We start from the raw sequence: 14,641 nt of genomic DNA on the forward strand, positions 1-14,641 counted from the left end.
TCCTCTTGGCCTTCTGGTTGCACACAAACATGCTCATAAGCACGCCTCCACAGCCACGCGAAGGACACACACGCCTCTACACACATCCGTGCACTACATACAAAAACAACACTTAAAACTCCAGACCGTGGAGCTGCGAACTGTGGTTTTAACATGCACACCTCTTGCTCACACAGGCGTTGTGTACCAGTTTGATTTCCTGGTTCAGTATATTTCTTCTCATTTTGAATGTGTGTAGAGCCCCCCCCCCCCCCCCCCCCCCCATCATGAGAATTAACCTCATTGGTTCTCACACACGTCAAGCGAACATGCTTGAGCTGAGCTTCTGTTTACCACAACTCTTGTGTGCGCTGGTGAATGTTTATATGTTTAAAGCTGTCTATGGAGGGACAGAAATCTCTCATATATCATTTAAAATATCTTCCTTTGCGTTATGAAGATGATCAAAAGTCTTACGGGTTTGGAACGACATGAGCGGGAGTAAATGATGACAGAATTTTCATTTTTGTGTGAACTATCCCGTTAAGCCTTGTCTGTGAAGCCAGGGGATTGTGTATTGTCTTAAAATACAATGAAATATGATTATACAACAGTTTGTCCAGTGTAGTGGATCTTGCACAGCAATTACTACTCTGTTCCAGTTTGTGCGTAGCTTGGCAACATGATTATCAAATGCTTTGGCTTCTGTTTGAACCATTTATATTGACTCAATATGAACCTGTGGCCTTCTATGGCTGAATCACAGCATTCAATGTGATTATTACTTAAAATCAATAAGAAAATCAGATCTTGTTGAGGATTGTCTTATGAAATGTACTTTCTTGTTTTATTCTGCTGATTTATGACAGATATTTACAACAAAATATGTAACATAAGTTGAACTAAATCAATTTACAATACAAATAAATAGATTTTTTTTAAACAGCCTATTTAGCATATTTAAGGTTACATTTCAACAGTAGCCTACACATTCCAACAGAAAAAAAAGAAGATTAATCTGTGAAAGTGTATTTAACATTCAGCCAGAATTCCTCTCATTCTCTCGTCTGAATTTCAGCTGAGTAGTAAAAACAGCTTGACTGCATTTACTAAATTGAAGTCAGCACAGCTGCCTGTCAGCGCACAAACTCCCTCATTGGACTCTTCAATCCATTATTCTCCCCCCCCAATTCCATTTCTCCGGGCTTTGCAGCTCGCCACGCCTCGCCTCGTTTTTTCTCAATAGTTGTCAGAGCCTCGGGTCACTCACTAGTCGTCGTGAGGCATCCTCCACTCCCTTTCTTTCTCTCTGTCTCCCTGTCCTCCACCTTCTCAGGCTCCAGCATCCTTGTTGCAAAGGCTAAGAAAACCGTGGACCGCGAAGCCGTTCGCATATTTGAGCTCTTTATTATTTGCCTGAGTGAGGCAGGAAAACAAACGCGAGTCTTTTCTCCTCAAAAGTTCTCTACCCAAACTCCGACCATGTCCGGCGAAGACGCACCTGCCCAGCAGCAAAACGCCGAGGAGCAGAAGCAGCCGCAGCAGCAGGAGACCAAGACGCCCGCCGAGTCCCCAAAAACCGAGAGCAAACCAGACCCACCGCCCACCAGCGCGTCCACCGAGGCCGCTGCTGCCGCCGACGCCGACGCCGACACCCCAGCGCCCGCCGCCGAGAAAGCCCCAGAGGAGGACACGTTCAGCTACAGGGCTCTGGTGCTCACCGGTTACGGCGGGTATGATAAGGTGAAGCTCCAGGTGAAGAAGGGGAAACCGGCGCTCAAGAGCGGCGAGGTGATGGTGCGCGTGAAAATGTGCGGGCTGAACTTCGCAGATCTGATGGCGAGACAGGGACTGTACGACCGACTCCCGTCCCCGCCGGTGTCCCCGGGCATGGAGTGCTCCGGGATCATCGAGGCTGTCGGTGAAGATGTGACTGACAGAAAGGTGAGCAAACTTATTCTCTGCAGACATTTATTGATATTAATATGCGCTGATCATTTTCTTCATTTTATAACGAGTTTGTTCCACACACAACGTGTTATAAAATGTTTTCCCAGTTATTTATATCTTTAATTATCTTAATTATCTTTAACGCTGTGCAAAAAAAAAAAAAAAAAGTCAGTCATTCGAAGAGACAACTTCAAAGTCCTCTCATATTCACTCGCCACCGGAGACAAAAGAGGAGCGGGAGGGGCGCCGGTAGCCTTGTTTCAGAAGCACCGGAGCTATTGTCGCGCTGACCCGAGCAATGGGCCAGAACGCTGAACGTTAACAGGAGCGCGAGCTTTGCTTGTGCGCGCGGCGAATGGAAAGTAGGCTAACAACCCGCCTTGTGATACTTTATGCACACAGCTAAATAAGAACTTTTATAAACGATGAACTGTCGCGTCACGATCAATGTAGGCAGCTTGGTTTATTATAATAGAAGTGTTTGGTTTTATGGCTTCAGAGTGTGAATGGAAGGAACCACCGCCCTTTTTCTCTCAGAGATGGACGGGTTTTGGCTTTGTGAAGTCTCACCTGAGACGCGCCAGCCGCGTCAATTATAGTCGTACAAGTAGTGAGATGATGCTTTCGACATTGTTAATTCACTTTCAGCGATGCCCGGTGTAATGTGCGCGCGTGGAGGACTCTCTCCCCACGCGCAGGAAAAAGGGCGAGGCTCGCGAGGGGGGAAAATGCTAATCGCACGCGCCCTTTGTCATCTGCCTCGCGCATTGTGACACCGACATACTCTCTGACATCATCCATCATAAGTGCCAGATTTTCTTCTTCTCCTTTTTAGCCTCTTTACACAATAATCAAAGTTCTTTCCTTTAGGCCTATATAACGCAATACAATTTCTTAGAATTTCCATATTTTATATAGTTGGCCAGCGATTCTAAAATACTGTAAATAAACCTAAAGCTCGCTCGGGTTACTTTCTCAGCCCTAAAGGTCCAGAGAAAACAGCGGAGTCTTAGTATGACGTGGACTGATTGACTTTCTATGCGCTCCATATGAACAAATCGATGAGTCATGCCTGGTGGTCGCTGCTGGTCTCCATGGCAACGTATCATGGCAACGCCATGCACCGGCGCTGTCTCTCTCTCTCTCTCTCTCTCTCTCTCTCTCTGTGTGCGTGTTGAAAGGATTTGATATTTGTGTTACTGAGAACAATAAACATATTTAATGAGAGCCAGTCGTGGTAAGATGTTCAAGAATCGTGTGAAATGCAGATTAAAACCTGAGTCTTTGTATGTTAATATGAGTTAAAGAGAGAGAGAAAGAGGGAGCGAGCAGAAGCAAGCACTAGGCGTTGGCTGGTGGGTGATGCAGAGGAGGAAGATAATGGTTCAGCCCTTCCTCAGCCTTGTCTGTCATCAATATTGAATTTAAAAGGTCATGGTCCACCCTATCTCTCTCGCTCTCTCTGTATTACCATGTCAGCAAGCAAACAATTGCTTCATCTCACATTTGGAGTCCTGATAGTGTTTGGCAAAGCTGACATTGTTTGGTGAGCATGTGAGGTGAGGAATCTGCTGATTGTGATATCCAGAAAATGACTCTTTCTTAGAGGAAGAGACGGATCTCTGTAAAGACACTCTTGAGAACTGTAGAGGTGAATACTAAAGGCCATGACATCCTCTCACATGACTTGATAGATGTTATTCCTAAACTGCTCTCTTGTGCCCACTCTTAGTATATTAGAATTTTTTTCATGAATAATTCATATAACTTGTTGCTTATGCACACACACAATATTTATCGGAGTTCTGCTGCGAGGATCAGATGCATCTGTTCACAATTATGTTCCTCTGGACCACATTGTCAGCCTGGAATTTCCTCCCTCTCTCTCTCTCTCTCTCTCTCTCTCTCTCCCCCTCCCTCTCTCTGTGTGTGTGTGTGTGTGTGTGTGATTTGACAGGTCGATGATAAACAGCGACGCAGTGAATACCAGTAAGTGAACAGCAGGGACACGCGCCGTTTTAGCTGAATCTGATGGTGCCGTGTAACTATTTTCATCGAGAAACAGTTTTAACATAAGATTTTTGACATGGAAACCTGATGTCTTTTCAAGTAGTTGCATTTAAGAGCAGTTTAACTGCACAATTAGAGTAGAGTTGTTGGCCAAGATTTGTTCCGTTACTATTTCAACAATCAACATACTAGAGCTGTGTCATTGTGGAGTAATAAAAAACCTTTTTACTGCGCAGTATGACAGTAGAACAAGAGAAGTGGTAACAGTCTTTTGACGAAGGGTAGCGAGAGAGAGAGAGAGGGGGGTTACAGGACTGGCACTATGATGGAAGTATGACATAATTTGACAATTGTAGAGATTAAATAATGCAGATGAGGATAAAAAAAAAAAGATATCTAAGCCCAGATTCACCAGGTGCCACATAAAACAAGCAAAAATAAATGAATGTACTTCAAAAGTCAAACTCTGACGGCAGTACCTTGTAGTGCATTTTAAGTATTTTAACTTTGCATTTTTACTTTATTTTTTTCTTTATAATTGTTCTACATGGAATCTGATAAGACAAAATTCCAAAAAAAGACCAGCTTCCACAGGACTATCATGTATACATATCTGTGTGCAATCTATGGAAAATTTTGGAAAAGTCAGTGGTTAAAAAAATCCATTTTATATTTTTATATTAATGTAAAAAATAAATAATATTTATATAAAATATAAAATTCCACCATTTTTGTCACCTTTTCTAGTTCATTTTAAATCCCGCAGCACAAAAAAAAGTGAAGAAATAAATATTAATAATTTGTGTAATCTCTTGATTAATGAGGCCATTGAACTGCATGCATAATAATGATTAAAAAATAATTAAGCTATTTAAAATAAAGCTGTTTATTTTAGTGCACACCGCAGGACATGTCAGCTTCCCAAAAGTATTTCATTTCAGCATTGAGTTAAAATAATAGATATTGAAATATAGCAGAAATCCATTTTTAATTAGTTCCTGCATAATTAGTTGCTATTTCATAGATGCAACAGTGTATTTTTGCATTGATTGCACCCCACCTAGAGCGTGCTGGGGTTAAGTGTCTTGCTCAAAGGCAGAGTGGTGATAAAACAGGATTGTGATCTCAATATCTCACTGCCCCACGTGGGATTCTGAGTGGCCATCCTTTGTGCTTGCAGACTGGAGCCTTAACCGCAGAGATACTGCTGTCACATACAAAACAAACACAGATAAAATAGACAAAATCGGTGCTGGGAGACAGAAAAGCTTTATGGAGCAGAATCCTGCACATTTCCACAGCAACAAGATTACACGTTCGCCGACAGATGTATTTCATGAGCCTAATGCATTAGATAGCCACTTTACCCTTCAAAGTCAGTGTGTGTGCATGTGTGTTTGAGTTTGTATGTGCATGCTTACAGGAAAGGATGAGACAGGAGAGACTCACGTAGCCAGTGACACACATCTCACAAGACCTTCAGCTGGCCTTGATCTTTGCAACCTCAGCTGAAAAGTGTTTGTTTTTGTGCAAGCACAGAATACAAAGTATGATAAGTTTGTGTCGCAAGTGTGACCATTTTGCGAGTCTGACGAATAGAGAGAGAGAGAGAGAGAGAAAGAAAAGGAGGGGGAAGAGGTTTGGTTTCCCCGTATGGTGAGTCATGATCACAATTCCTGGCTTAGACATGAATGCCCATTGATCTGTGATGTGCAGAAAGTCCAATTAAAGGAGGAAGAGGAATGGCAGAAAGCAAGACTGAGATGTGGAAGACGAGATGAGAGAGACAGGGAGGAGAGATGAAATGGGGCACAGACATATCGGCTTGGGAGTAGCCCCACTCTCTAATTGGACAGTATAGACAAAGATGCCCATGTGTCCCTTGGGCCTATTAGACTGTGTGTGTGTGTCTTCCTGTCTGTGAGGGAAGCGCTGGGTATATTAGTGTTTGTGTTTTACTTTGAAAAAAGCTTCTGTGTGTGTGTGGTTTCTGAAGCTCCGTTGAACATTTATGCCAAGTTTGTGTGTCCTAAGAAAGAAATAGAGAGAGGTGCTTTTCCGACATTGTGTGTGTGTGTGTGTGTGTGTGTGTGTGTGTGTGTCTGTGTGTGTGTTGTCTTCTCTCAAGCTCATTGAGGCTGAAGGATCTGCCTGCCCCCTGATGAGAGGAACTGATCTTAGAAATAAAGAAAGACGGAGCATGATAGAGGGGGAGATGGGAGATGAAAAGAAGTGATAGACAGAGAAAGAGTGGTGGAGGAAGTGGAATGTTTATGATGCTACTGATTTAGAAAATACACAAGTTGAGGATGGGACATAAGTGTTGAGAGTTTTTTGTGCACGTTACAAAGGTCGGATCAATCAGTGTCACTGCCTTTATGAATTTTGAACACCGCTTAAAGGTGAAGTGCCATTTGTTGGCGCTAGCGACACCAAACAGAGTGGCAAATGGCAATCTGTTTATTTGAGCAGCTTGACCGGTCTGATATGACAACACTGGGTCAACCAATGACTTGAAAACGATTCTGGACTGCTATTGGTGCAGGAATTACAGTATGCAATTTATTTAGGTTTATTAGTTTTACTTGCTTATTGCCCATACAGTATTTAAAGGGAAAGTTCAGCCAAAAATGTAAATTCTTAATGTGGTCTATTGTTGGAAAGGGGTTTAAGTCGGCTAAATAACTAAAGAAGTCACCAGAGAGAAGTCTGTCGTTCTACTGGAAGATCGAATCATGACATTTTGTTTAAAAATTACAAGCTCATTAAAAAAAGAAAAGAAATGCATGGATAAGTCATTATAAGATGCATTTAGAAAATAGATGAGGGGAATTTCCATGCCAACTTCAGTCAGACTACAGTTTTCTTCACTGTTGTGCGGATATTCGATTCAATGCATTGTCATGTATACTTGAACAGACAGATGCAGTTCGACTATGCAACGAACTGATTTTTAACTGCACGTGTAAACGTACTTAATGGAGGCTCAGAGGTCTGTGTTACAATTGTGTGTGTAAACGTTTGCATACCTTGTATCTCCTCATTCCAAAGGAAGTAGTGGAAGTCTGTTCAGTTTTCCTGTATCTGTGTGTATGGGTCTCCAAGGTAATTAAAGGATTTTCAGTTACAACAGATATTATCAAACGACTCTAAATGGAGCACATTTATCTGCTCCGAGATAAAGTTTAGCGAAACAGTCCAGATGGCCAACAGTACAGGTTCAAATATTTTGTTAAAGTATGCTAACTGTTTTGAAGGATAATGACAACGAAACATAGACAAAAGTTCCCCCAGATCTGCGCAGCTGTGCGATTGTCTTGCCAAACAAGTTAAAAAAAAATCCAACCGTTGGATGCAAAACCGAAAAGAGCAAATCACCATACAGATCCAATGAGCTTCATCACATGTTCTCGAATACAGTCTTTATGTATATTGATGTTGCTATGATGACTGACGGTGGCGTAAAACACTGAAAGGCATATTGTACAGGGCTGTTTTCCAAATGTGCCTTCAACACTTCTTTCTTTTTACATGCCTGTAGGTGGGTGATAAGGTTCTGGTTCTGAATCGGAGCGGTCTGTGGCAGGAAGTAGTTGTGGTGGCGACCACACACACCTTCCTGATGCCTGAGGGCATGAGCTTTGAGGAGGCGGCGGCACTTCCTGTCAATTACATCACCGCCTACATGATGCTCTTCGACTTTGGGCACCTGCGTCCCAACCAGAGCATACTCGTCCATATGGCCGCAGGTAAGTGAAAATGTGTGTGGAGATTATGCAAATGTATTACGGCTTCATAACAGGGATTACATGCAACCTAATACAATTATATGTTCGTGAGTCACAACACAATATAGGCCTATATATCCATCATGTGCAGGTGTGCGTTAGTGTTTGTGTATCTGGCTCCTGCAGCTGGCCGAAAGGGAGCCCTGGGGCTTTTTACGCTGGCGAGGGAGTACAGCAGTGGTTTACATTTACTTGCGCGCTCCCATCATCATTTGTGTGAGTGGATCAGAGAGTCCCTTGTGTTAATTAACTATTTCCAAGTGTCCTCCCTAAGGGATCTTTCACTCTGTGTGCAGGTGTACGTATGTGCGGGTGTGTGTGTGTGTGTGTGTGTGTGTGTGTTGGGAATCTGTGCTCTCTAAATAATGACCTTTGGGAGACACTGTAAGTGCAGGTGCAGGTTTGAATAGTTTATTTGTTCTCAGAGAATATTCCTGTAGGTGTCAAACAAATCTCTTATCGATAGATTCATTCGAGCGAGTTCCTTAGCAGCCGTTTAGTTTATAAATGTTCAGACAATGTTCTGCCACCAGTAAAGACTGTTCTGTGGTTGTACTGGAAAACACTCACCGATTTTGGGATGATAGTTATTTGGTTGAACTGTGGATTACACAGTTGTTCATTATGTAACATTTCAAGTGATCCCGTTTTTTCTAGTTAGAACAGAACAGCGTATATGTGTGTGCGCTTGTGAGTGTGGACGTATGGATAATTCTTTCACAATTCGCTGTCGGATCCCGGCGTTGCCTGTGAGTGTGTTGCAGTGTTAGGTTTTTAAGTACGCATTTTTATGTATGAGCATTTTTATTTTATTAACTTTTTTTTGTTAGATTCAGTGTTTTGTGAACCTAAGTGAGAAAAAATAACTATTTTAGGCTAATGAGCATATTCTTGAAGTATAACTATAAAACGAATCACTGTTTTGGTCATTCTAAGTGATATTATGTTTGCTTACGAGAGAAAATGTCAGGAAAACAAGTGGAATAACTGAGGGGAGTAGCTAAATGCATCGAAATTGCTGATAAAATCTGCAAACTAGAGAACAAACTACTCTAGTACTTTATACTCACATATCTAAGAAATACCACCATTAAAGTGCGCACGTCATGATGAAAAGTGCCAAACAACCTCCTGACTGAGAGTACTGCTTAGAAATCAACATTGTTCAAAATGAAATATTTGACGTATAATTGTTTGCGCTTTGTAGTGTGTGAATCTGTTTTTACAAGTTTTACAAGTGCATAGTTTACAAAAATAGCTCAACAAGTGTAATAAGATGCATTACAAAGCTATTTGACAATTGTTAAAGGCATTGATTATAAGTATAGTTAGGGCCAAGCACCCAAGGTCACAGCGCCACATACTGGTAAAAACAATACCAAATTAAAATTTTAGCTTATAACTTCTGGCATAAAGTCAAAGAATAAATTCTTATTTTTTCGTAATATTGCAGGGCAGGAAAACTTGTCACTGAGATCGCAGCAAATGAAAGAATAGCAAACCACAACAATCCAAGATAAACCACAACAGGGAAGAAAAGACTATCGCAATGTCCGTTTCATGCCGACATTAACGTTAGGTGCAGATTCATTGGATCATGGAGTCCAACCAATCTTTTTTTTTTTCAGAGATTGGCCATATTGCCTCTCCGTTATTTTGAATTTGATTGTAAACTGCTGTAACTTAACGTTTTGTGATATAGAAACACAATTTGGTAAACATCATTGACACCATGTTCTGAGCACATCTGAGCAATTCATATACACAGCGTCACCTAGTGTTTGGTTTCATTACTCCTTCAACAAATATTGTACAAATCTAATGGGTTTTTGTTTTGAAATTATTTTGCCTGTAGCGGCGGCAATATCATTTTCTCCACCATGCTTTGATGCTGATTTAAATTGGTATTTGTCTTTGGCAATTGACAACTTTATTGCAATATACATCATTCAGTTTTTGCAGCTGTATTTCTTGCTAGATTAATGTGTTTGTGAAATTGTGAAAATTCATTTTAAGAAGCATTCTGCCTCCTGAACCCTGGAAGGGACGTTCTGTAGTAAAAGTCGGTATTTAGAAAGCCTTTTTTCTTCTTCTTTAAAAAAGTATTTTTTAAAGTGATGATATAGCCCAGTGGAGGTATTTCAGTGTTTTGTATGCATGGTTTCTATGTTTTATTTGTTTCTGTGCGCTTGTAAGGAAACATTTTTACACTTGTTATTAGTGCAACGTTGGAGAAAAGAAATTTGTGTAGATCATACATAAAACCATTCTTGGAAAATGTTTGCATTCACTTCAGTGGGATAATTTACGCAAGAATGGATTTAGGAATGATTTACACAGGAATCTCTTGTTTCTCATGAATGAGGCCCAATGAACGGACTGAAATATTCTCATATTCCCTCTCTGGGGTCTGATATGTGTCTGATATCCCCTGTCGCTGTGAATGCTGGTGGACATATGCATCAGTGTGGGTGTGGATGAAGCTTTGGCTCGGGGTGGAAGGAAACGCTCTCGTCCAACTGGAGTGTTGCAGAAACCAGGAATCTCAAACAATCTCGAAAGCGTCTCCTTGAACCACCACCACACCCTAACAGCGAGCGAAAGAGGGAATGTTTTAAGACAAAACTTAGTAGTGGTCATAAATATTTGCAGAGAAATCAAACCAAAACCCCCATAATAAATAAATAGCTGGTCTGTCATCTCTGGAACGGAGGCGTCAGTCACAGATGAGTAGTCTGCAGTCATGTAGCACATCATGTTTCTCTTAATTATAACCATCTTTCTTTGTTTCAGCTTGTGTTTTCTTGTTCTTGAGATTGTTTGTGTGTGTATGAATGCTTGTGTGTGCATGTGCTCTCAGGAAACCCTTGGTATCTCAGTGAACAGGATGTTTTTTGAATTCGCTGTAAAACTGGAAATGTGTTTCCTCTTGAGTTTCACTAAGAGTTAAGAATGGCACTGCACCTTCATATGGAGCACGATGGGCATTTCAGGCAAATATTGATGTGTTTTCTTGAAAGGAAAAATGAAAATTGTTATTAGTTACTCACCCTTATGTTGGTCTCAACCCATATAACTTTTGAAGCCTGTCACTCTGAAGGTGTCTGGCTTCAAAAAGTGAGCAGAGGCACCATAAAAGTATCCCATCACAAACAGACTAAATACAGGTGTAAATGGGGTCCAAAACATTTTGTGATCAGATCAGTCAAAGGCGGTTGAAAGCGCATGTGACGCATCTCATCTGTAGTGCAAACGCTAATCCGCCCTGATGCTTCCCGCACAACTGTGAAGAGCCGCCTACTTGTTATAATAGTTTGTTATATCTGGAGAACCATAAAGGAAAGACGTGGATCTCAATGGGTGCTGCGTTTGTAAAATAAAACAAACATTACACTCGCACCAAAAACAGCATTCCAGGATTACAACATCCTGGAAGAGCAGTCACCATCAGCTATGATGTATAAAATCGATCTCTTGAGATGTTTTAGAGTCCATATCTCCTGTTATGCTTTAAAAGATTAGTTCATACAAAAGTGAATTTATTCACCCTTACTCATCGTTTGAAACTTGTATGAATTGTTTCTTCTGTAGAAAAATAAGAGGTTTTGAAGAATTTATTGCTTTTTGTGAGGAAAAGAAAAAAATCTGCAGTGTTATTTTAGCATTTCTTAATTTTGAGTTGGATGCTGTTTTATTACTTTTGTTATGTGCTTTTTATTTTTGAATGTTTTTTTTTGTAATTTATAATTTTTATATCAGTTTCAGTGTTAATAATTTTAGTACTTCAATGATGTATTGCAGTAACGCTGACTCCGGTCTTCTAGGCTGCGCGTTCATGCTTTCAGGAGGCGTGGCTTTGGACGGCGATTTGCAGGGAGGGTGGGACGTACGCTTTTAGTGCTATCAGGCTAAAGTTAGCATTTTAAAGGGCACATAACACTCAGTTTCTGCCAATCTCATGTGAATCTTGAGTACCTATAGAGTAGCAGCATTGCATCCATCATATCTCCGAAGAGTCTTTAGTTTGATCAGATTTATAAAAGACAGATACGTTGTACCAATTCTTTCCGAAAACAGCCGAGCTCCCGGAGGCGTGCTGTGGGCGGAGCTAAAGAGTCACGCACTATACATCACATTATCTCTGGTTAACTTTTGATTCACTATATGTTCGCGTTGTTTACATTATATGCACGATTGCCAACAAAACACAGACATTTGACGTTATTACCGCCTGCTATTCCGACTCATGACCGGGATCATTTATCGCTGGGACTGCTCCATCTTTCAGTCTCAAATGATCTGCAAATCCAAATCCAGCGTCGAACTAGGCCTTGTTTATAAAACATTCGTCACAGAAATCCCGGGAACACACTTGCACGACTCCGTTGGTGCCCTGGAAAAACTTAACTGCATCCACTGTTCCCTTAACGCTGAGTTCTTTGGGAAGCTGAACAAGGTTATTTTTCCCTCACAACCAAAAACTGGTCTAAAAACAAAATGACAGCGCTGCCGACGGCTTCCGTAACCCGAACGAAGCACGTTGATGGGCGTGATCTTGCTCTCGCTCTGGTTGATGTGCGCACACTCTTCCAGGAGAAGTGCCCATACAAGGAATTCTGCACTTTATGATGTCATACAGGGCCATACTCGGAAAAAACTTTCCGAAACTTATACGAATCCTGAAGGAGTGTATTTATGACAGAAATACTCCGTCATACATCCAACTCGTTTTTTCAAAACTTTGGCCATGTTAAGCATGAGAATCCAACTCTTTTTACTGAGTCAGAATGTATGAAATAGCATTAGACATCCCCTTTAAAATGTGGTGGAGTAGCCTATGTGGTGGAGTAGCCTATGTGGTGGAGTAGCCTATGTGGTGGAGTAGCCTATGTGGTGGAGTAGCCTATGTGGTGGAGTAGCCTATGTGGTGGAGTAGCCTATGTGGTGGAGTAGCCTATGTGGTGGAGTAGCCTATGTGGTGGAGTAGCCTATGTGGTGGAGTAGCCTACACTTGATTGAATAAACTGCCAGAACAAATCTGAGCAGAGCACAACCTCTTCATTGTGATGGCACCTCATGCCAAATACTAACCACAGCATTATCTGTCTGATTGGTGTGTGTGACTCACTTGAATTCGATTGACCAGTCACTAGCCGTTTCATTTAGTTTTCTGGAACTTTGCTCTGATTTGAGATCCGTTTGAAAGAATTCAAGAACAAGATTCAGATAAAAGAAGTCACAGTTTATAAATTAGCACAAATTTGCACGTTGAATTCTGTCAAAAAACTTGCAGTGAAACAAGTCCCGTTCTCTCTCTCTCTCTGTCCTCTATTTGCACTGAGGGTGTGGGCTGAGTGCTCGTATGTTGGGAATCTGCAGAATTCCTCTGTGTTTTGGGGAAAAATTCCCTCTCGCTAGAGGAGGGTGATACTGGGAGGGTAATGCTGTTGTGACCGAGATTGTTGGCTGCCAAGTGTGCGTGTATGAATGTGTGGATAGAGGGAAACATAAAGAGTTCACTGTGTGTGTTTCACCCTCGTACGCCCTTGTGTAAAACAGCCTGATTAGATGAACATTCTGCTTAATTTTCTTAAGCAGATTCTCCTGTTTATACGGTCTGGTCCACACTGCAGTTTATTCTGGCCAAGAACTGCTCACTTGGACAGAAACGGACCTTCTGAAGTGACCAACTACACTTTTGGTTTTCCATGCTGTCTAGAGGCGGGTTATCTTGAATAAACCACAACAAAAGACCAGTGTGGACAAAGTATTTCAAATAAAGATGCTCCCTTACTGCTTAACTATGATTACCACAATTTCTATGGTAAATAGTTACTGTTGGAAAAAAATGTAATTTTTTGTAAATAAGAATTTCTGTTGTCTTATTTTTAAATATTAAAAGCTGCAGTTATTTGATCAAAAATACAGTAAAACACTAACATTGTGAAATACTGTTAATAATTTTTAAATATTACTATGTTAAATAACGGTTATCTAATTTAATATATTTGAATGATTCTTCAGAAACATTTCTTATTATTATAAATGTTAAAAACGGCTGCCTAATATTTTTGTGGAAACCATGATACATTTTTTTCAGGATTCTTTGAATAGAAAATTCAAAAGAACAGCATTTATTTGAAATATAAATCTTTTGTAACATACAAATATGTCTTTACTATCACTTTTGATAGATTTAATGCATCCTTGCTGAATGAAAGTATACATTTCTTTCAAAACAAAATCTATATAAAACATATAAATATCTTGTTGTAGTTATTAGACCTCCTTGGGTCTGAGGTGGTTTCCCATGCTTGAAGCCACTCCTACCGATGCAGAAATTCACACAAAAGACTTACGAACACATGAGACTGAGTGAGGGAGAATAAAGTGCACATACTTTTGGAGATTAGTAGATATGAGCACACATGAAAGAGGTTCATTTTGTGTACATTTCTGTGAGGTTAAGGGGATCTCTTGGCAGCTCTACGCAGGTCTTGTGATCGGAGCTCAGTGGTCATGGGGCGGCCTGGCACCGCAAACCCCGAGGTCCAGGAGACAAGACGAGAGAGACAGCAGGTTAAAAAGCACGATGTGAAAGAGACGTGTGTTCTCATGCATTGTGAGCTCTCTGACACAGAAAATGGCGGCCCTGCTGCTTTCAGAGAAACCAACTCTTCGCGAGTCTCCATGGCAACACAAACTTCATTCACTACCGAGTGAATGAGAGAGGAAGAGAGAGCCGTTTAATGAAGTGATAGAACAGAAGATACTGTAGGCTATATGAACATTACATGAGCTTGATTCAGTGTCAGTCCTCACTGAACTCTTTCTGATACAGCTAAACAAATCCACACACAACTTTCACTGGATCAAAGTAACATCATCAAGAGAAGTAAATATTATCATTTCAC

At 40.9% G+C, this 14,641-nt stretch overlaps 1 protein-coding gene across 1 annotated transcript in view; it reads left to right on the top strand.

Moving 5' to 3' along the window:
- Positions 1–1,206: 1,206 nt before the first annotated feature.
- vat1 (vesicle amine transport 1) overlaps positions 1,207–14,641 on the top strand; it is a 28,467-nt gene continuing 15,032 nt past the window's right edge. The window contains exons 1-2 of the mRNA XM_082184093.1: positions 1,207–1,923; positions 7,481–7,688. Coding sequence (XP_082040219.1) covers positions 1,462–1,923; positions 7,481–7,688 — 670 coding nt within the window. The 5' untranslated portion in view covers positions 1,207–1,461. The remainder of the gene's footprint in view (positions 1,924–7,480; positions 7,689–14,641) is intronic.

The sequence above is a fragment of the Leuciscus leuciscus genome, assembly GCF_965113295.1.
Source record: "Leuciscus leuciscus genome assembly, chromosome: 1".
Taxonomy (NCBI): Eukaryota; Metazoa; Chordata; class Actinopteri; order Cypriniformes; family Leuciscidae; genus Leuciscus; species Leuciscus leuciscus.